Source organism: Furipterus horrens, unplaced genomic scaffold (assembly GCF_987537825.1).
Source record: "Furipterus horrens unplaced genomic scaffold, mFurHor1.1.pri manual_scaffold_2, whole genome shotgun sequence".
Classification (NCBI taxonomy): domain Eukaryota; kingdom Metazoa; phylum Chordata; class Mammalia; order Chiroptera; family Furipteridae; genus Furipterus; species Furipterus horrens.
This window is the reverse complement of record NW_028327172.1, coordinates 140,445,950-140,468,765: the sequence shown is the minus strand read 5'-3', so window position 1 is coordinate 140,468,765 and position 22,816 is coordinate 140,445,950. Positions and strand designations below refer to the sequence as shown.

Genomic DNA, 22,816 nt, shown 5'->3' with positions numbered 1-22,816 from the left:
TCCCCCGCCCCTCTCCTTGGAGGGAAAAGTCTGCAGCGCTGGGAACTGTCTTGAAGAACTCAACAAAGGCAAAGCAGCCGGCAACAACTTGAAAAGAACTTGTTTTGTTCCTGTTCAGAAACCTGCAGGAAAATCCACACCCATCTTGCCAGGTTTTGAACTGGAGAGCAGCCGGCGTGTGTGTGTGTGTGTGTGTGTGTGTGTGTGTGTGTGTGTGTGTGTGTGTGTGTGTGTGTGTGTGTGTGTGCGCGCGCGCGCGTCCGCGCGCGTGTGCATGTGTGTGTGTGTGTGTGTGTGTGTGTGTGTGTGTGTGTGAAGCAAGAGGCGCAGGAGGCGAAAACAACTGTACAGTCTCTGCTTTGATAAGGAAACTACCAGCTGTAGGAGTTCAGCAGCAGTGAGAGGACTGAGGCGGCCGGGAACCAAGCCCTCCTCAATTTAAACTGCATTGTTTTCTGTCCAGATATTCCAGTGGAGGCAGTTGGAAAACCTGTATTTCAGAGAAAAGAAGTTTTCCGTGGAAGTTCATGACCCACGCAGGTAAGCTAGGAAAATCCCTTCCTTCTGGGAGGGCATGGCCCACCAGCATATTATTTGTATTCCTGTTTTTGTGCTGTCATTGTTGCTGTTCATTTTGGCGGGGAGAGGATGGGTGGTCACGGAGAACAGAATTGAAATCAGACAAAGCTTTGTTTTGTCCTGTGTATGTGGGTAAATGCGGTGGGTTTGTGTGTGTGTGTGTGTGAAGTTAGCCATTTCACGATCATCTCATCTACCCACACGTGTTAGTTGCTCATATGTGTGGAGTTGTCTTTGCATGCCGGGGCATTTTAGGGAAAATTTGTAGCTCTTCGTAACCAACACCAAACTAAACTGGGCAACAACAGACTGAGCCCTTTTAGGAACTTTTTGCAGGAAGAGAGTCTGAAGGATGGTTTGTCCAAGCTTCTGAGACTGTCTGGTGGGACACTGTGCCCTGCAAAGTGACCTTCATGTGCAGCAGTTGTGCTAAACTGTTTGATTCCATGAGCGGTAACATTGGAGTTTTAGCCTCGTGGGTGGCTAGGAAAGAAACAGAGTTCATTTTCTCTCTGCGTCCCATCGTCTCTCAGGCAGCACCAGGGTACAAATCAATGCTGAGTCAGATGCCAAACAATAGGGTCCCGGTTTGCACTGCAGCAGGCCCTGTGTGGAAGGTTCTGGGGCAGCACGCACCCGCTGCTTTTCCTCTCTTTGTCTGCTGGCAGTCCTGGAGTTCAGGCAGCCCAGGAACAGCAGCCACACTCCCTAAAATCAAGCCTGACACCTAGGAGAAAATCACTTTGGATAAGTACCCCAACAGATTTATAGCAAGACGAAGGCAGTCCTGGGAAGACGGGGGAAAGGTCAGACTCCATAAAGAAGCAAATGTGGATTTTAGGTGCCATCAGTACCCCAGCCCGGGCCCGGGAATGAGGAGTTGGCACCAGCTGTCCTCGCATGTGGCCTCTGAGTGCTCAGGACAAGCTGCTGTGCTGTGCCTCCTGCAGAGCTGAGACCACGAGACAGACGTCACCCAGTCAAGGGCCTGAGGCTTACACACCAGTCTGGGTCCCTGCAGCCCCTGATAACCAGGAGGGCTACTGTGCTGCTTGCCCGGCTGTGTAATCTGTGTGAAACAGCCCTTTGGGTAGGGGAAGAGTTTACCTCACGCCCCACAGTCACGACAGGATGAGCAAACGGAGTATTTTGAGAGTCTGGTTCTCGCAGTCTGGTGAAGACTGTAGCATTGCACAGAAGAACTTGTCCAGCATTTCTCAGGGTCCTGAGAAGGGTCTTAGTGTCCAGAGACCCTGTCTCTGCAGATCAAGAACCCCCTTGTACAGGCTGCGTCAGGGAGAGCGTAAGGGGCGCAGAAAGCAGTAGTTTAGACAGGGTAGAACGCACTGCTACTTGTCCAGGGGAACTGGACCAGACCAATCTCAGTAATGTGGAAGGAGGGGAAACTTACCTGAAAAGAGTGAAATGAATGTTGCCACAGTGGTCAGATGTAGAAAGGGGACATTTGAATAAAAGCTAGATAGGATAGTCTTAAGGGGCCGAGCATGAGGACTAGACACTCTTCATGCCTGTGCTCTGCTGGGAATTCTGCTAACTCAAGCAACTCAGACAAACCTTGCATGTGTGTGTGTTTGTGTGTGTGTGTGTGTTTTCGTTTTCTCTCTGGGTGTATATCCGTATCTCTGATATAATACTAAATTCCCTTCCCCAAGGCCCTAGGATATAGGAAAGGGTCCAAACCTCATGCAGTACTATTATGTGGGCCTTTTGCCTATTAAACAAAAGTGATCAATCGTGTATTTGTTGGGTAGCTTCTGTGTTTTGGCACCAAGAACAGGACCCACTGCCCTTAAAGAACTCCTAGCATATTTGGAGAGACAGGTAGAAGAAGGAACTTGATATTTACTGAGTGTTCACCATGTGCAAGCACTTTTCTCAGTACTTGTTTGCATTAATTGCATTGGGTCCTCCCTGTATTCCCAGGAAATAGGTACCCTAGTGTTTCTGTTCTACATCTGAGGAACCGAGGCACAGAGAAATGAATTAACCTGCTCTAGGTGGCAAATAGCTAGTACATGGTCAAGGTAGGATTCGAACCCAGGAGTCTGACTTCAATGCTCACACAACTTACCACTACACTATACATAAGGCAGCAGTATCAAGTGCCAGATGGCAAAAACATGAATGCTCAAGGTTACCAGAAGCCAAGCTGGCTGGGAAAGGCTTCTGAGAAGGAGAGATCTGGACAACCTCAAAGGGGACCAGGATTTAAAGCTTGAGGTGAGCCCTCAGGAGGACAAAGGTGCCTGTCAGGAGAAAGAAGAGAAAGTGAGGAGCCTGAGGCAGCCTGAGTGGAGAGCAGGGTCATGTACCCTGGAGGAAAATAGCCTCTCTTAGCCCCGAGGCAAGCAGAAAGGGTCAGGGGAGGCCACGAGAGGCCAGGGAGGTGTCATCATTGATGTCAGAGCTGGAAACCCAAGTCCACTGTAGCTTTAGAGATATCTCCCAAACACACAGAGGCAGGCAAGGAGAATTGCTTCAGGTTGGTGGCTGAGCCAAAGCAGTAGGCGCAGTCTGTGGCTTGCACAGCAGTAAGGGCTCTGCACGGCCTCACAGTGCCCCTTAAATTTAACGGTCATCCTGTTGCTGTGACCTTGTTTCTTTGGAGCAGGGGGGATGAATCTGGCTGGATATTAAGATGGTTCGGGGGTCAGACCCTCCCCCAAACCAGGAAGGGAGTCAGAACCAAAGTAACAGGATGGAAGTCAAGAGAGTATCTTGTCATAAAGATATGAAGTGTCATCCATGGTGCATGTAGGGGACAAGGGGTTCCCTTGGGGCACAGGGGATCACAGAAGATGCTGTGGGGGTTATTCTGCACATGCGCCCAACTCAACCCCCACTGTTTGTACAGTTCTCTAGGCCTGGAAAGCAGTCAGTTGCTAAGGTTTGGGTAAAACAGAGAAGTGGGTGGGGTGGAAGAGCCTGAAGATGCAGAGGAGAGATAAATGACTAACGGGACAGGAGGCAAACGCTCAGTGTCTGACTTAGATGCTCTGACTAGCCTGGACCCACCCAAACCCGAAGGCCTCTGGACTCGTCCTCTCTCCCTTACTTGGAAAGCATAAGCACCTGGCCTGGTAAATCTCACCACTTCCACTAAAATACATATCAAGTTACTTTTCCTTTCTAATTCAGCTTTTCTGAAAGAAAAAGAAACTGTATTTACTCCCCAGAGAAGCCATTGCTATGGAAGCTAAAATAGGCCTTCAGATCAGTTTCTTACTAAATTTACAGATAGCCGGGGCTTCCTCCTCACTCTCTCACCAGCTCCCTTTCCATTATCATCAACTGTCTTTCATACCCTCCCATTTTCTCTTAATTTTTGTTTTAACTAAAGGGAGAAAAACCCTGCCTGGAATCAGTATCACCAACTAAACACCAGATTTGAATTTCTCCTTAGAATTGGGTCTGGAGAAGACCCACATTGACTCTTTAGCGCCCAAGGGAAGATGATGGGAGCAGCTTTAAATTTTCTTCAAGAGAAAATGTACCATTAAAAAAAAAAAAGATTCTTCATAAGTCCTGACTACCCCAAGTTTCCTTCAAATTTGATATTTTAATCTTGAAAACACACATTTTCTTCAAACTTACACACCCCACCCACAGTCCTATCACCTTGCCCTACACATACACATGCACACACACGCACACATGTGAATGCAAACACTTTTGTCATAAATATGCTTCACTGAGAACATGATTGTATTAACTTTTTCCCCTGATGCCACTGCCTTGTTGAGCTATGTTGGACCTGTGTTTCCACTTTAATTTTTGAAGTCTCATATCCATACATATTTACTCCATGTCTTCTCCATACATGTACATGTGGAGCATGGCATTAGAAAGGGTTGGCTGAGCTCATCTCTTTCTGCCTGCACTCTCCTGATTCTTTATACCCTGTCTGCCCTCCAAATGTATTTGAAATTAATGACCAACTCTTTCAAGGAACATGGGGTGGGAGTAATATAAGAAGTCCAATTCCCTCAGAACTTCCCACAGGCTGTACAACAAGATGAAATCAGACCAGAATTTGCTCATTCTTCACCATAGGCAGTATTGCCTCCTTAATAAAGGACATTGTCAAATGCTTTTCCCGTCTCTGACGTTTGTCTTGGTCCAGTGCCAGGAACTGAAGACCAGAAAGGGTCATCCAGTGACATCGAATGTCCCATCTTATGACAGACAAGGCAGAGGCGTGGCCCCATTCTGAACACTAAGGAGCCAGTAAATCAAAAGTTTAGCATTATTCACAGTAGCCAAGATACAGAAACAACTTAAGTGTCTGTTGACAAATGAATGGATAAAGAAATTGTATTTTTACACAATGGAATATTATTCTGGCTTAAAAGGGGAGGAAGTCCTGCTGTTTGTAACAACATGGGTAAGCCTGGAAGACATTAAGCTAAGTGAAATAAGCCAGACACAGAAAGAAAAACTGCATGGTCTCACCTATACGTAGTCTAAAAAAGTGAAGTTCATAGAAACAGAGAGCATGGGGAGGTGGGGGAATGAGGTGATTTGGGTCAGAGGGTGCTCCTATGTTGCAGTTACGTAGGATGAATAAGTCTGGAGAGCTGATGGACAGCATGGTGACTGTAGTTACTAATTTTGTGCTGTTTCTTGGAAATTTGCTAAAGGTAAATTTTAAGTGTTCTTATCACATAGAAAGTAGTAGCTGTGAGAATATGATGTGGTATTAGCTTGGCTGTAGAAATCATTTCACTGTGTATATGTGTATCAAATCATCTTATACACCTTAGATACAATTTTTTATTTAAAAAATAATATCAAAAGATGGCCTTTGCTACCATTTCCCAAAGCTCTCACATAAGCATGCTGATCTATCTTTCACCTTTACATCAGGGCTTTGAGGACCCAGTGGGTTCCCGGTAAAAACTGTAGACGGATCAGTGGAGTTTCTTCATCATAAGCATGGCTGACACTTCTGACTCTTGCTTCCCCAGGGCTTCTGTGACGAGAAGGACGTTTGGACACAGCGGCATTGCGGTGCATACGTGGTACGCGTGCCCAGCATTAATCAAGTCCATCTGGGCGATGGCCATTAGCCAGCACCAGTTCTATCTGGACAGGAAGCAGAGTAAGGTAAGTGGAGGGGACTCTGCTGTGACCAGACTTTCACCGAGCTGAGGGCAGACGAGAGCGCAACCTTGTCCGGATCTCATTGGATGGGGATTGAGGATTGGTTGGGTGGGGATGGCACTGGGTGCTTTTCCCTGAGATGTGCACAGATGCAGACCTGCGTTTTGGGGGCTATAGGAGGAATGAGAAGAGCTCCTCCAGCGGGCACATTCCTCACACCTTGGTCAAGGGGTTCCAGCCCAGCCGTGGTGAGAACCACTCAGGCCATTGAATGCAGCCAGCAGGGCGCTTGGGAGGAATTCTGACCATGCTTCAAACCTCAAGAACCCCTTCTAGGAGCAAGCAGTGAAGCCCTTTTTGGTGTTTAAACAGTGGCATATTGTTTTCTTTTTGAGGGGAAAAAAAAAAAAAGCCATCGTTCTCAGCTAATAGGCACCACCTAACTGTTTAGGGTAATTGCTGTGAAAACCCTCCAGGCATTTCCAACTGCCAACTGCATTTTTTTTTTAATGCAAAACTGGAAACATGGGGGTGGGGTGGGGAGGAAGCAACAAGTTTGTTTCCCTCAGGTAGACCTGGAGCCTCAGGCCTTTGTAAACAGTTATCGGCCCAGGGAGGTTCCATCCAGCCCCACTCCAGATGCACAGAGTGCACAATCTGTGGGTGGGAGAGTGACGTCTCCTCGGTTCTCACACAGCTTATATCAACACTAGCACTCTGCCCCCTCTCCTTGCAGCCTGTCTGCCAGCTTCCCTGCATTCCCCCCACAAGCCACTCCCATTCACTGCCCCTCAGGTGAAGAGCCATTTCAAGATGGGCCCTGCGCCTTTCTCAGAATCTTGCTGCCTTTGGGGCAGGGATGGGGGGATGTGGAATACAGAGCTACAAAGCAACAGCAGCCTTGGCCCCTGGCCTAGTCCATACCACCGCCTGCAGGAGGTTTTGCTCCATTGTATGAGTTCTTGGGAGGGGAGGAGTTGGCAGGATCCTGGGCTTACTGGGCACAAGGTTCATTGCATCAGTGCCATTTTGGGTCCTTTCAGGTTTCTCTTTTGCCTTATTTTCCATCTGGGCGGAGGTGCTTCTTCCCTGTGGTGGGGAGAGGCATAGAAGGAGTGAGCTGGGGTTGAGTGGCAGGTGAGAGAACAAAAGTAAAATAATAGGACAGGAAGAAGGGAAGTAGTCCTTCAAGGTATAATTCAGTTTTAAATCAGTGCCTTTTCTGTGCAGCAGTCATTGTCTCTGTAACCTTTTCTCCTCGACTATGTCTTCCTGACCCTTTTTTAGTCACTTTCTGGGGTAAATGGGCACAGGATGGAGCATTTTTCCTGTTGGGAATCATGAGAGTATTCCACAGCTGTCCTGGCAGTGATGGGCATTGGCACAGGAACCTGAGGACCAATTAGATCAAAGGATAACAGAGCCAAAGCTCTCTGACTCAGGCTTTCATCTGTGGGTGGGGGTCAGCATCTGCCCTCCAGTGGCAGGAGGTAGAGGTCAAAACCTTAGAGCGCTGATTCCATCCTCTGCGTTGTTCAGCAGTGAGGGTGTGAGGGCAGTCCTCCTGAACCCCACTGCCAATTCCCCTTGCAGGCAGACCCCCACGCACTCATACCTCAGTTTTGAAAGGGGAAAGACAGAGTATTTCACCCAAAGGATCATACATTGGCTGTTTGAACTCCTCTACCCGCCCCGTGCTGTTTTATGTATTTGTTTGTTTTCTCAGTCTCTTGGGTACCTCAGGAAGCTATTCTCAGGGCTCTACAGACCCATTCTCAAAGATGATCTTACTGTGCAGGTAGAGAAGCCCTGTTCATCAGACTTACTGGTTAATCTACTGATGGCAATAAGTAAACCTCAAAAAGTAATGATCCAAGAGCACATTCACAGGATGTCTTTTAAAAAGCCAAAGCAAATGCCCACTGCAATAAGAAAATCTCAGCTGTCCTCAGCAACCCCTGACTGAAGGCAATGCACACACTCCCAGGGGCTGGAGACCTTTGTTCCAGCAGGCTTCGAATGCACAGAGATGCTTCAGAGCCCTTGCATTTCTTGTGGGAGCCAATCCTCCACCTCCAGGGAAAGGTGAGGAACAAGTTCCCTTTTAGGGAGGTCCAAGGACTGTTTTCCAGTTCTGTGACCCTGCTTGCTTTCTTCAGTTGGAGAACAGGAAAGGAAATTCCTAACTGAAATTATTGATTAGTCCAAAGACACAATGTTTGTGAAAGTGCTTTAGGAGATATGTGCTATATTTTATTATTATTATTATTAACCTGATACACTATAGCCTCGCTAAAACGTATGTAAAATTTAAACCCTCTAAAAGTTCTCCGGATTAAATCAGAGATGATAAAATTTCCTGTAAAAGTTAGACTACAACACCTTTTGTTTCTGGAATGATGTTCTTTATGCAACTGTGACTTGAACTGTCTTGATGGGCAGAATGGCCTCTGGGTGAGTGAGTAAAGGCTGACAGGCCTGGGATGAAGAACTCCTAGGTATTTCTGAGTAGCTAGTGTTGGCTGGCACACTGTCCATTGCTTCATACTCCACTGTGTAGGGCCATGCCAACCATTCCTTTCTCTGAAGTGCTTCAGAAAAGCCAGGCCTCCCAAGTGATGCCTATCAACCCCAGAAACAAGTGTGGTCTAGTGGTTTGAGTCAGCAGGGTGAGCAGCCAAGAAGTCTCATGTTCTTCCCCTGGTACTTGGTTATTTTCTTCTTTCAGGGTCATTATGTAAAAATCATTTAAGAAAATCAATCTCTCTCTGTCTTTTACACACACTCTCCATCACCAAAGACAGAGTGAAAGTGAGGCTATATTGCTTGATTTCCTGTGGCTTATTCTCAATGAGAGGCTGTGCGGGCACCAGTTACAGTTGGTAACACATCTGTGGTGACCCCAGAGGTCAGAAATGCTGTCAGCTGGATCTCCACAACCTCTGTAGCCCAGAGCCAAGAAACGTCTTGTAGACCTCAGAGGAAAACATTTAAAAGCTCAAATGGTTTACAGTAAACGTTAGACACTTTTCCTCTGAACTCAGAGTGGAGACTTCTTGACATGGCCTCCAGTCCACACATCTTTCCTTCTTTTTTGTTTCCTGATCTGGTATGCTAGGCTTCATTCTATCTTGACCAAAGGCAGAGTGAAAGCATGATAGGGGACAATTAAGCCTTGCTGACAAAATATCAGTAATAATACTTTATATAGCAAGACCCTCCTAGAAAAATGGTCAGAAGGGTAGAGGTTCTTTTGGGTTGGCCCAAAGACTTCATTTTGCAAAGAGACAATCAGTACTCGTTCCATCTTAGCACTCTCCCTTCACAGTTTATTCGGTCATTGTGAATATTTCCATTCTCGAGAGAAGCCAACAGCTCTTAAAACTTCTAAGAATCTAGTCTCCCATGGGAAGAGTGCCTGTTAGTTACTTTTCCATATTTTGTTTTCCGTCTCTGAGGTTGATGTGTGACAGGAGTGGAGAAGGTATGGGGACAGGTCTTCCGTGTGATTAATGAGATCCCCAAAATATCATGTTGAGTCATCATTGAACCTCATTTAGCCAATTATTGTGAGGCCCCGACTTATAGCCTATTTCTATTCCAACTTCATTGACCTTTATGTGTGTTATATAATTTAGTCCTTATTACAACTCTGTCATGTGGGTTTTAAGGTCTCCATTTTAAAAACAGCAATCGGAGGGTCAGAGGTTGAAGATCAAGGTTAAACAGTGATTAACTAGGAAAAGTCAGAATTCTGACTCCAATCTTTCTGACTTAAGAGCGTAGGCACTCAGCCACCATGCTGAATTGGTCTATGTCTTCATGAGTTACTATTAGGTAACTGCAAGCACAGGCCCCTTTTTATTAAAGCGTGGGCAGTAGTAAAACCAATGCTAAAAGAAAGGAAGTAATGCATTGTGCTTTCTGTGCTTGTGGGGAGGAAAAAGTCAGTCCATTGAGTGCTGTTGATACCCTGTGTCAGATTAAATGAAAGGCCCTTCCTGCTTCTGCTGCCAGTCAGAACCCTACGAGAGCCTGGGAGCAGAATTGTTTTATGAACAAGGAAACCCTAAGCTGAAGGTGACCTAGTTTTGAATGCATGGACCAAATTTGATGTCAGAAAGGAGTTGTCAGTCAAGGAAGTATCAGTGGGATTGAGAGAGGGAGAAGGAAGGCTGTTCATGGCTGGTGAACAAAACAGGCAGAGTGCCTCAGCATTTCCTCTGTTGCTCAGACTCTCATCTTGTGAACATGAGGAAAGTGCTCAGTAGTTGGAAGTTATTGTCTTTCACTGTTGTCCGCATTGACACAGAGGCCAGAGGAGGGGCAACGCCACAGGGGTTCAGACAGCCTTTGCTGGACAGCTGAGGGCAGCTGGGCACACAGCATAGATACGGGAGACGGTGTACCTTCCCCTCCATGGCGTCCTTATCTGCTCTCTGCTGGCTTCTCCTCTGTGTGTGGGAAAGACTTGGTTTCACACGTGCCAGGTGTGAGCGCACGTGAAGTGACTGAAAAGCTCACCTAGTTCCATCCATGTGCGAGCTATCGCTAGGGGTCATGGAAAGATTAGCAAATGTGTTGGTTATCCCAGCATTTATAATTGTTTTATAAAATCCATAGTATAGATAAAGCCCATTGCCTAAGCACTATCACAGAAATAGATTTCCTGAAGAAGAGGGGAAAAAAACAAACATCAAATACACATGCAGGAAATGCTAGCCCACTACACTCACCGAAGATGGTGATTACAGCAGATAACATTCCCACAAACAGTGACTTTTAGGAATGTAATTATGTAATTGTGAATACAGAATCCCCTTCTGATTATTCTCACTTGCTGTTGCTATTCGCCAAACTGGGCCAATTAATATGTGGAATAAATGGAGTGGAATGTTAACCAGAATCTGAAGACTTTGGCACATGCATTTAGGTATCAAAATAGAAGCAAAGCACCACATCAGCAGCTTATCGGTGAGACTTGAGGGTCTAAATGAACTTCTACACCTGCACACTCCATGGTTGTAGTTCCAGAGTGCTGACACTTTCTAGTCCTCAAAACTTTTCATGGTCACATGGCTAACAATTTTAAGAGGTTTAAATCACCTCAGAATTCATTGAAATTTTATAAATTTGTTTCAGATAGCTCTTATGTCATTCACAAGGCTGAAAATATTTTTCCTCCTTCTTCAAACACAAAATAGTTATAGAGTAATCACTACTGTTTATTGAGAGCTATGGACCAGGCAGTGGGGGAGGGCCAGGGAGAGGGAAAGGTCTGTTTGACTCCAAAGTCTTTGCTCTTAAGGACAGACAGTATAGCCTGTAGAATGATAGGTTTAGAAAACGCATCTCTTGTGTCAGCTCTTGAGCCATACCTGCTGCTGCAGAAAGAGAGAGCTTCGGTGATCAATGAATGATTGGGGTCAACGGACACCAACAGAAATGCTGCAGGTTGGGAGATGAGTCACTTTACTAAATTTCAGGACTACAATCAGGCAAGTGATTACTGTTGTCTCAGAAATGCATGGATGCCCCTTTACGACCCGGTTACGTTTCTCATCCTAGTCTAAAATCCATGCCGCACGAAGTCTGAGTGAGATTGCTATCGACCTGACCGAGACTGGGACACTGAAGACCTCAAAGCTGGCCAACATGGGGAGCAAAGGGAAGATTATCAGTGGCAGCAGCGGGAGTCTCCTGTCATCAGGTAAGCACAGTCTTGTCTAGCAAAGGTGGGGAACCAGCAGCACCAGCTGAGGAGACAGCTTGGCAACTTGCCAGGAACTGGCTCTAGTTTGGAGACCTTGGTTTTGGGTGAAACGGGAATCTGAGAAAAGTGTCAGAAGTAGGAAAGGGTGGGGGGAAAAAAGCAGTAGAACCACTCAGTGTGGAAAAGATTGTTGGTCATTTATGTATCTTAAGGCACCCTCCAGAGCCTTCTGAATGCCGATGGCTGGCTGTCAGGAATGTCAGCTCCAAGGACAGCAGAGGGGGTTCACTCATGTCATTAGAGGAGAATTATTCTAAGGTAGGGCTGAAGGTCAGGGTCGTGGTGCAGAGAGACACTACATTCTGTTCCTAGATGAACTTGTTGAAACTTTAACAAGTCCAGAATATTCCTGGATCATTTGGAAAGGAGACCCTTGCTGTCACCGCGTATGGTAGAATGATTAAGTGCCTTTTGAAACTGAGAGTCAAAGGACCTGATTCCACCACCTGTTTCTCCGGGCTCTGGGTAAGCCATTGTGTCGTTAGATGTTGGGAGGGACAGAAAAGCTGTGAGGTTTCAGATCTGGCTGTCTCCAGGAGAAGAGATTCTATTTACGCAAGTGTGAGACAGTAAAAGCAGAGAGAGAAAGCGAGGCAGTGATTGTTTGGAAATGTTAGCGAAAGTATTTCTGATGCAGGTCACTCCCCAGGCTACATGGTCAAAGTCTGATTGTTCCTGGGGACAGTGTGCCCTTGTTTCTGTGCCGTGAAAGTACAGCAAGAAGTCTATGCCTGACCTCACTTTCAGAGTCACTTCTGTAACTATGTCTAGTGGTTGCCCACAACAACAACATGGGGGGAAAAAAAGAGAGAGAGAGACAGAAGACGAGGAGAAGCATCATGCTATCTAGTTATCCTCTGGGCTGCTGGAGTCAGGCAGAGCCAGGATGGGGAGGGAAGAGGATGTGTGTCCTTCCTGGCCTGGGAGGCAGATTCACACTGGGCTTCAGCACCTCAGCTTGGGGCCCCTCATCAGACAGGCCTTTCTGAGGCCCTGGGAGGACCCCAATCGTGTGTTCACATGGCCGTGTGTTTTTGCCAAATCTGCGAACATGATACATTTCATGTTCTTTTTCTTAAATAGAGTCACCTAAATTATATAAGCTTCAGGCTCCACAGAACTTTGATCTGCCTCTGCCAGATCACTGTAGGGTTCCCCATTCACCCCTCCCTGCTTCAGGATTTCAAAGTTTTTTCATTAATACAATGGGCCAAATCATTATTTCTGAGGTCTAGAGGTTTACAGTAAAGACTTAAAGAATGTTGTCTTCTTTTATCAAAGAGAATGCCATTCAGAGCCTTAGTCCCTGCCTGGAATTACAGCCGCTCCCAAACCCCTGCTGAATGGCCAAGGGCCTGCCCAAGCAGAGCCCTGTGTTTGTTCTCTGGATTCTCCTAACCCCTGCTAAGACCCAGAGTCTCAGATTCCAGCCTGGATTGACCCACCCACCAACCTCCTTATCCAGCCACAGATGAGCTGGACTCATCCTTCATTCTCAATGAAGGGGTGCATTTTTGCTGTGGCTGTATATCCATTTGGAAATCTAGGTCCTTTCTGAACATGGCATGGTTAGTCCCAGAAGGAGAAAGGATCAGGCAGCTCAGGGCTTCTCCAAACTCCCCGAACATCAGAACCACTTACAGGGCGTGTGCAAACACAGATAACTGGGCTCTAGCTCTGGAACGTTTGATTCCGTAGGTCTAGGGTGAGCCTGGGAATTGCATTTCTAACAGGTTCTAACAGGGCCCCAAGTGATGCTGATACTGCTAGTCTGGGGACCAGACCATGCTTGGAGAACCACACTTCTTGCTGAGGAAGAGATAAAAGCCCAAGGTGGCTGTGCTCAGGATCACGGGGCCCAGGTGTCCTCACTTTTAAACCTGTGCGATGGTCGTGATCCATTTGCTCGGGTGGCACCAAGACAGTAACCCAACAGCAGTTATAGATGGGGCTGTGAACAAAAGCCCCAAACCCCTTGACATGGAACTGCCATCCCTCAACCATCAGAGATGAGACCCAGGCATCTGTAAGACTGAAAGCACCTTGACATTCATGATCAATCTGGTGGGCTAGCGTAAAGCAAAAGAAAACCTTCCTGCTGAATCCACCCCTGCCCCTAATAGAATCCTCCTTATTCAGAGTTATTAAGGTGATTTTCACGTGTTTGATAACTTGTGAGGGAGGCCTCAAGATGTGCAGTTTGGAGTTGATGGAGGCAGCTAAGGCGCTTGCCGGGAGGTGTAAGCCAGGCCCCATGACAGGCCAGGCAGCACTTCAGCTCTGTCCAGGCCTTCAAGTTAGAGCCTCAGGAATGGTCCTTGAATGTGAGCCTGAGGCTTCGTGTGGAGGCTCCCTTCCCTCGACTTAGGAAAGTCGATGGGGCAGTGGAGGGAGAGGCTCTAAAACAGGAAACTTCCATCAGTCATCAAAGGGAATTTCTAGAACCCATAGATCTGGTCACCACTCCTCCTGGGGCTGCTGATTGCTGCCCCTCTCTTTTCTTGTGCCAGGAGAAAATGCCTTCATTTGACGCAAGTCATTGGAAATTTCACCTGGAAGGCACCTGTTTCCCGTGGCCCACAGTGTGGAAGCCTAGGCTAGACTCCCACCCCATTCTCTCTGTCCTCTCACCTCCTCTTGCCTAACTGCTTGTCGAAATGCCCTTTAGTCATGTGCTCCCACAGACTGACAGGGCCTTGGTCTCCCAGGACCCCTGGTCGGAATCACTTTTTATTACACTTGTCAGACCGTGTATTCTGCCTTTTGTTCACAAAATATGATACATATAACCTAGTCTCTTACTGGATCAGTTGTTTTCTCTCCTTCACCTATTGCTTCGTGCTTAAAAAGAAAAAACAATGGTCTAAGAAATAGTCCTTAAAAGCATTTTGGGAAATTAACCATCATTTGAAAAAATTTTTTCTACCTCTTTCCCAGTGCCTGACACCCAGTGGGTGCTCAATACACAATTTAAAAAATTTATTTACATTATATCCGCATGGTTTATTTATATTATAACTGGAAATTTGTACCTTTTGACTCCCTTAATGCATTTCACCAACCCCTTCTGGCAACCACCAATCTGTTCTCTTTCTCTGCCTTAGCTCACTCTTAGCATAATGCCTCAAGGTCCATCCATATTGCTGCAGATAATAAGATTTTATTCTTTTTATGGTTGAATAATATTCCATTGTGTGTTTGTATGTATATGTACACCACATTTTCTCTTTATTCATTCAGTGATGGACATTTAGGTTTTTTTCATATTTTGGCTATTGTGAATAATGCTGCTGTGAACATGGGGGTGAAGTTGATGTTTTTGTTTTCTTCAGATAAATACCCTGAAGTAGAATTGCTGGATCACGTGATGGTTCTGTTTTTAATTTTTTGAGGACTCTCCATACTGTTTTCCACAGTGGCTACACCAGTTTACGTTCCTACCAACAGTGCACTAGGGTTCCCATTCCTCCACATCCTCGCCAATACCTGTTTCTTGTCTTTTTTTAGAATACCCATCCTAACAGGTGTGAGGTGATATCTCATTGTGGTTTTAATTTGCTGACAGGTGATGTTGAGCATTTTTTCACGTACCTTTTGGCCATCTGTTTGTCTTCTTCTGAAAAATGTCTGTTTAGATTCTCTACCCATTTTTAAATCAGATTCTTTTCCTGCTATTGAGTTGTATGGGATGGGTTCTTTGTGTATTTTGGACAGTAACCCTGCATTGTTACCAGGCCAAAGTAGGTCAGATATTTAATAGTTGTCAACCAAAAGACAACTCTGAGATGATGTTATGAGAAGAAAGTTCACTATAAGGCAGCAAGCAAGGACACACCAGGATTGTTCCCAGACCAGTGTTTCCGTAACATAGTACCTAATCTATCTTTATTGGGGAAAGTCATGCATAAATACCAAGGTAGACTTCATCATTGCACATATAAGTGAGGGTGTTCCAGCACACAGTCAGGAAACATGGTCGTATGTACATCACATGTTCAAATGTGGTGGAAATTTCTGCCCCTGGGAGGGGGTTTTAGTATGGTAATGAGGGACTAGTGAAGAAGGTCCCTGAGGAGGTCACTGCAGGATCCTTGGGGCTGCTCCAGCTGGTCTCAGGTGGTTTCCACTGGTTCACCCCCTGGTCCTGCAAAAACATCCTAGGCTTGTTTCTGAAAAACATTCCTAGCAATTGTCCATGTCAGGGATTCCCTGGGTATGGATAAACATCTGACTAAATTTTGATCTTTCTGTGAAACTTTCAGCAAATTACCAGAGAGCATTACACACACCTTATAAATTTTAAAGTGATCTAAGTGGGGTTGCACGTTAATCGAAGCAAAGTTATAAACTCTAAACAAAGGTTAATCTGGGCTAGGTTACCTGCTAGGCTAGTTTATATGATCAGATATATGGTTTGCAATTAATTTTCACATTTAGTAGGTTGCCTTTTCTTGTGCCCTGTTTTAGGAACCTTCTATGTTCCCAGACTATATGATATCATGGGCCTTGCCAAAAACTCTCATATACCTGCCACCAACATTGTACTATACCACTTTGTTATGAAGCTGGTATTAGACCTTTAGAAGTTAATCTTGTCAGATCAGGCTTCTGCTGCAAATCATGCCCATCCTTGTTATCTTTCATTCATCCTTCCATCCTTGTCTGGACCCAAATTGTAGTGTAACTGAGCTGTGTAACACTGACACTGTAATATTTCTATGGTATAAGCATATTTTTCCAGCTCCCAAAGTGTGCTAGAGACTAGACACAGCATTCGAAAAGTTAGAGCCCCTCTCCTGACAGAGTTTGAGTACTATTTATTGATATTAAACAGGTAAATTATTTCCAAGCTATTCATAACGGTGAAGGTGATTTTCCTTTTAACTAAGGGCATATAATTGCCTTTAAAATTACTGAGGTCCAGTACATGGCATCTAAAGTCTAAGATGCTAAAGAAATGATGAAACATTACTAGTGCCTATTAAAGAAGTCAGGAGTTCCCAGTTACTCATGCCATGAGCCAGCAGCTAATGTTTCATATAAAAAAGACCCACATAGTTGTAATTATATATTAAGGCTTGGGGTCAGGACACCCTAATTCTTTCTTGGTGATGCACAGGGCTCCTGCGCGTGAGACCTGAAGTCACATCTCCTAGTAGAGGCCCTTAGAGGCAGTGAGCCTTCTGAGTCTGAGCTGCAAGGCACATGCCAGAATAAAAAGGATCAAGTCCTTATGTCCTGATCCAGCACTGAATAGGATTCAGACCCCAGGAAGATTATGAAACCCACATCCTGAATCCATTGGTGAAGGGGCTCTGGTGGCCAGGCTTTGAAAGGATGTGAGACCCATTATCCCCAGAACACATCTGCTGAGCCAGGGCCTGGCCTCCCTGAGTCCCTGACAGAGGGAATGTTGGGGCGGCTTCCCCAGGCCAGGCCAACAGAGCCTACCCCCTGCCTTCCATGAGCTCCGCATGGTGGGTGCTCAGTAAGACTGCCCACCAGCCACGGCAGGGGTCCGCAGGGCACACTGTGTTCTCTCCGTACTGTGAGAGCATTGCTGTGCTCTTGTGTTTCTGGTCACCAATTTTTAGAGGTTCAAATAGAGTTTGAGAGGACAACTCTGAATTCACACAATTTGGTTATGTTTTCAGAGTTCAACACAAGCATCTGAAGTCATTTTTGTGGGAACTTGAAAGGGTGTTTTTCTCTCTTCCCAAACCCCATTTCTTGAAATCTTAAAAAGGATTAGAGAGGAGAAACAAATGGAAAAACAAAACAAAACTACTGACTTGCTGTTCTTGCTCATCTGAAGGTGGGCGGGCCTGTAGGATTGTCCTAAGCATTGTTTCAGGGATCTGCCCTCACAGAACAGTTTTGATTTCAGTGGGAGTGTAGCAGCCAAGGCAGATGAGCTTTTGTTCTCAGCCATTTAAGGAAAATGGCACCAGCTCCCCGAGGAAGTACCTAGTGTTCTGCAGGCCAGAGTGCATTATATATAAGCCACCCAGACACAAACTCTTCCTGCACATCTTCTCTTAAAGGAAAGGAACAAAAAGACTGATGTTGGCCTTCTTGAATGGGAATGTAGAAGCATAAGCCACCCATTCTCTACAAAACAAAAGGACCTGCTGGTCTGTAAATAGAAATGAGATGGCATTTGAGTCATCTGCACTGTGATCAACAGAATTGTGGAGAATGTGGTGATGATTTTTTAAAAAAAACACACATGCACACACAAAACCTGCAGTGTGCTGTTACACCTCAGTCCTGCCGGTTTCCGTTCTGGAGACTTGCTGTGCTAGGCATGGGGCCTTGCTTCCCCGGGGTCAGTGCCCACGCATTACTCAACGCTTCGCACATTCTCATGCTCTGAATGCTAGCACTTCCTCCCATTGTTGGGAAGTTTATTAATAACTACCGTAACAATGAGGATGCCAGCTATCTGATCTCTCCATACAGCCCAGAGGTTGATAGACGCCGTCCCACTCTATGGTCAAAAAACACACTGCCATACACTGTTATAAACCACAAGTGTTTTTTAGTTGTTTTTCCTTTTTTTTTCCTCTTTGTATTCATCCTTTCTTTTTTGCTCTCACTTGATCTCCTCCCTGTGTCTCCGTCTAGCCTTTGAGAGGTCTCTGTTACGAGCTGCCTGTCTCCCTTTTAGGTCTAGTGGCAGCAGGGTTCCAGGGCTCTGCAGGTGGGTGCAGCCCTGCAGGCGCTGCCCCCGGCTCCGCTCCTGCCAGGGTGTGTTTATGCACGGTGTGCCCAGGGAGGGCTGTGACATCTCTCTCTGTGGAATGGACATTTCTGGACTTGCTTGAGCAGAACCGGCCTGAGTCAAAATTGAGACGATAAAATGTTCACCCATTTCCACTCTCATATTGGGGAAATAAAACCCTCTAAAGTCATTTATACTGATACATTTATGCCGTTAGGTGTTCCTGGTAAAGGAATATTTGCATACTACAGAGAACCAAACAGAATGGCATTTTATAACCTAAATGAATGACTTTTCCAGTGATGAAATTTTAAACACTGAAAAAGAAATACCATTATCAGTTCTCACAGGCATTACTTTGTCCCATTGAGGCCAGCCCCCTCAGTATTGCACTAGAATAACACAGTCCCAGAGCCAGAAAGATAAGCCCCCTCATTTCACAGAAATGGAAACTGTATGAGTTCCTCATAAACACTAGTGCCAGCTAGGTATTTTACTAGATGCTGCTGCTAATTTTTATAATCCACCATCTCTCCCCCCACTTTGATTCCTTTTCCCTCTCCCCACATCTGCCCAGTCTCTCCTCTCCCCTATTGTATTTGTACTCTTCACGTTGTGGTGAAAGTGCCTGGAGCCATGGCACCTGGCCTGTAGGAAAGCTGTTCCAGACCCTCCTCACTGCCATCAAAAGGTGCTTGCTTTTCAAAGAGCTTCTATTTCTCTACTCTTAAGTGAACTATTTTACTTTTACAATTTCTGGCCCTAATGAAAAGTTTGCCACGCATTCATTTTTCATGCCGAATATCACATTACTGCTCCAAGGCCGTCTCCAGGGACCACATGTTTATCCTGAAATCTGCAGTGCGGCATTATTTCACATTGTCTCTTAGGACATTTTAAGTAAGGAATTCATAATTGAGGATCTGTATGGCAAATAAATATCTCTCCATCATAAAGGAGAGTTCAAACCTTTTCTTCATATTTATTCCTGGGTACCTGCCAAAACTTTTCCTCACAGCTTTTACATATCTGCCTTGAATATGCCTTCTTTATTTTATTTTTTTCCCCAAAAGCCTAAACAGATTGTCATTTCCTTTGCTTACTTTTAGGATAACAGATTCTTTTCTTCTTTGGGATGCTGTTTGTTTTGAATTTCCCTCCTCTTGGGGAGGACAGTACCCCTTCTGTCTTCGGACATCAGTAGGCTGGTCATCAGTATCCCATGTGTGTGGACAGATGGGCCACAGTTCCTGAGAACATTCTCTTCATAGGATGCGCACTCATATCCGGTGCTGAGTAGTCAGGGGCTTTTGAAAGACTGGAGCAAATTCTCCATCACAGCTGAGTGAGGATATCCTTCCACGTGTTTGCCTGTGAGAGAAGAGCTGCTACGTGTGTGCGCACTGATGTATATCCCCACTACACACATGCACACACAAGCACACACGTAGCAGAACAGGTTTTCACCATTTCTCCACCAATAACCTCCGCAGCATCAGAGAGTTCATGCAGAAAAATCCCTGACACCCACTGAAAACAACTTTCTGACCTGAGCACAGTGCTCAGTTCTCCTGAGTGTGTTTGGTAGTGATGATCCTCTCTGAGGTCAGGTCTTTTCCTCCTCCCCACTGGCCCGGTTATTGGTGGCCTGTTTCTGTAAAATTCTTTGGATTTCAATTGAAACATGATGATAAAGTAGCCCCCCAAACCAAAACATCATATTTTCAGTCTGGTATCATAGAAATAAGGCGTTACCGGGCAATAACTGGCAATGAGACGCAGGGCGCACCTCACCTGAGCAGACCAGAGCGGGGGTGACCATGGGCTCTCCAGATTGTCTTACTGGCCCCAGGCTGTGGATTCCTTCCTACAGTGCAGCTGCTGCCTCTTGCCTTCAGGTGACTTACCTTCTGCCTACTCCTGGTGGGCAGCTTTTCATGTTAGGACCAGGCTCTCAAGGCTGGGACCCTGTCCAGTCATTTCTCCCACCCCCACCCCACCTGCACATGAAAGTTCTCCAGACACATGTTGCATGGTACATCTGAAGAAGCCCCCTTGTTCCACCCTTCCAGCCTTCTGCCTGCATGTGAATCCACACAGTACTGTGGAAGGGGTGTGGCTGGGAAGGCAGGTATGACTGCACATGTGCCGTTTTTACTCTGGTAACTGAGCAATGAGCAAGACAGAAAGTTCCTACCCACTGTGGTGTTCCCATTCTAGGGAGAGTACAGACCTCACAGGGCCGAGCTGGAGTCCCAGCTCTGCCTCCCCATGTCCCGGTGATATCTGTGAGAACGGGGTCACTGTTTTTGTGAGGATTAAATGAAGTGGAACATGTGGGAAGCTCCTGTCAGGAATTCTGTGAAAATCCTTTGGATTTTAATTGGAACATGATAATAAAGTAGCCAAAAACCAAAACCTTACATTTTCAGTCCCTTCACTCTTCCTCCCAGGTTTCCTGAATGTATAAGGCCAGGAACACTACTTAATGCAAATTACTATGAATATTCAGGTGGCACTTATCTTCTGAGCTCTGTTCTAAGTATCTTTCAAGCATTATCTCATCCAGTCCTCCCAACTTTTGAAGACGTCCTGTTTTTTATTCCCATATTACAGGGGAGGAAAGTGAGACTTGGGTCATGTAATAGGACCAAGTCTTAGAGCTAGTAAGACGCAGAGCTGGAACATAAGCCTAGACAGTTAACTCTAAGCTGCTAGACTGTAGACTCTGCCCATGGAGGCCATAACATCAATGTGTTTTCCAAACCATATTTATATCACTTTTCTGTACACTTGGGTACTGCTCTAAACTTTGACTAATAACAAGGTATTTATGTATTACTTGTATCTTTCAAAAATATCCAAATCATCTCTGATTTTCTTTTGCATCCTGCCCCATTCATTGTGCATAGACAACCCTTTCAAAGTAACTTGGCTACTGTTTGGCCCATCTATACATTTTGAAATCTCACTCTTCTGACTTGAGTAGAGTTTTCCATCCATCTTCCTACTTCTGTAATCCCAAGGACAGCTCAGATTAAACTCTTATTTTGCATTCAAGCTTACAGATACTTGCTTTGGTCTATTGATTAGATGATAAATAAATTTCTTAGGCACTGGTTGATCATTAGATGTTCCCTTACAATTCGAGGCAAACTATAGCAGTAACTGTGGGAAGGACCAGAGTTGGCAGCGTGCTTGTCTTTTCTGGAGGTGGAATCGTGAAGAAGGGGGAAGATGGCACCGTATATGAGGTTCCTTGTGTCCAAGCTGCAAAAATGACTGCTGGAGGCAAGGGGGATGTGCCCAAGCGCTTTATTAAGTAATAGATTCCTTAAGTCTGGAGGGATCTTGGAGATTGGTTAATTGGTCATTTTGGGATGGAGACATCATGGTTCTGACAGGTTAATAAGCCAAGGTGTCAGGCCATTTAATGGTAGATATGATGGGAATCCATGCCTCTTTTCTGTCCTTCACTGCCCCTCTCAAAGATAACAGATTTATACCTTTTTAATGTCTGGGGGGGCTAAAGTTAACAATCTTGGTGTGGTCTTCCATGTTCATATGTGTTCAAATAACTGGAAGTGAGTAAGTCATGATAACAGAGAGCTTTTTTTACCATTCTTCATATCTAAAGGTGCTGATTGGAATTATTTTTGTGTCTAGAAGTATTTATTTTTAATCCCCATCCAAGAATATGTTTACTGATTTTCAAGAAATAGGAAAAGGGGGGTGGGAAGAGAGAGAGCGAGCGAAAGAGAGAAACAGAAACATCAGTCTGTTGCCTCCTGGATGCACCCTGGCTGGTAATTGAACCCACCACCTGTGGTGCACAGGACAAAGCTCCAACCAACTGAGGGCACCTGGTCAGGGCAAGAATCATTTTTGACATGGTCACAAACCTTCAGTTTGTTAAGACAACCCTTGACCTGAGCCCCTGAGGCTTATCCCACGAGGCTCATCCCTTGAGGGATCAGCAGTAAATATCTGACTCCTGATTTCTGGCTAACTTGCAGGCCTCCCTTTAGGATGTCAACCATGCCATTCAGAGGCTTCCCATAGGGCAGTCGTGGATGCTGGAACCTCCTCACTATCATAGACCACTTGGGACTCCTTTGCCCTTGAGCTTCTTTCTGTGGAACTGTTCCTGAGGCATCACTGTCGCTAGAAACTCTTCCACCTCTCCTCATGGTTGTCATATCTGCCTGGTTGTAGGTAACAATTTCATAGGCTCAGGTCCCACAAGCTCTGAAATATAGAAGCCTAGAGAACTCAGAGCCCTCACCTCCAAAAAGGGGATTTCTTTTAGACAAACAAAGGCACTGGAACGCTTCAGATGCAGTCTGACCACAAACCTGAATGCATGAAACGGATTAAGGTGGAGCTGCTGTAGCTTGAAGTGTGCAGTGGGTGACCCAGAACCCATGGAATCTCCTGCCCCTGTTCCGACCCTCATTCATAGTAGCCTTAAAGGCATGTCTGCAAACCCAGGGGCTCAAGAAACATAGTTCAAAAATACTGCCTAGACCAATTTCACTCCTTTTAAAGGTGAGCTTTGGAGCCCAAGTGGTACACTGAATTGCGTAGTAAGGGTCTTTTCTTTGACCAATACCTCC

The 22,816-nt window shown here is 45.6% G+C and overlaps 1 protein-coding gene across 1 annotated transcript in view; it reads left to right on the top strand.

The window, feature by feature from the left end:
* The window catches only part of FRMD4A (FERM domain containing 4A), a 212,186-nt gene that overhangs the window by 138,578 nt on the left and 50,792 nt on the right, over positions 1-22,816 (top strand). The window contains exons 12-14 of the mRNA XM_090266546.1: positions 464-540; positions 5,568-5,706; positions 11,272-11,413. Coding sequence (XP_090122672.1) covers positions 464-540; positions 5,568-5,706; positions 11,272-11,413 — 358 coding nt within the window. The remainder of the gene's footprint in view (positions 1-463; positions 541-5,567; positions 5,707-11,271; positions 11,414-22,816) is intronic.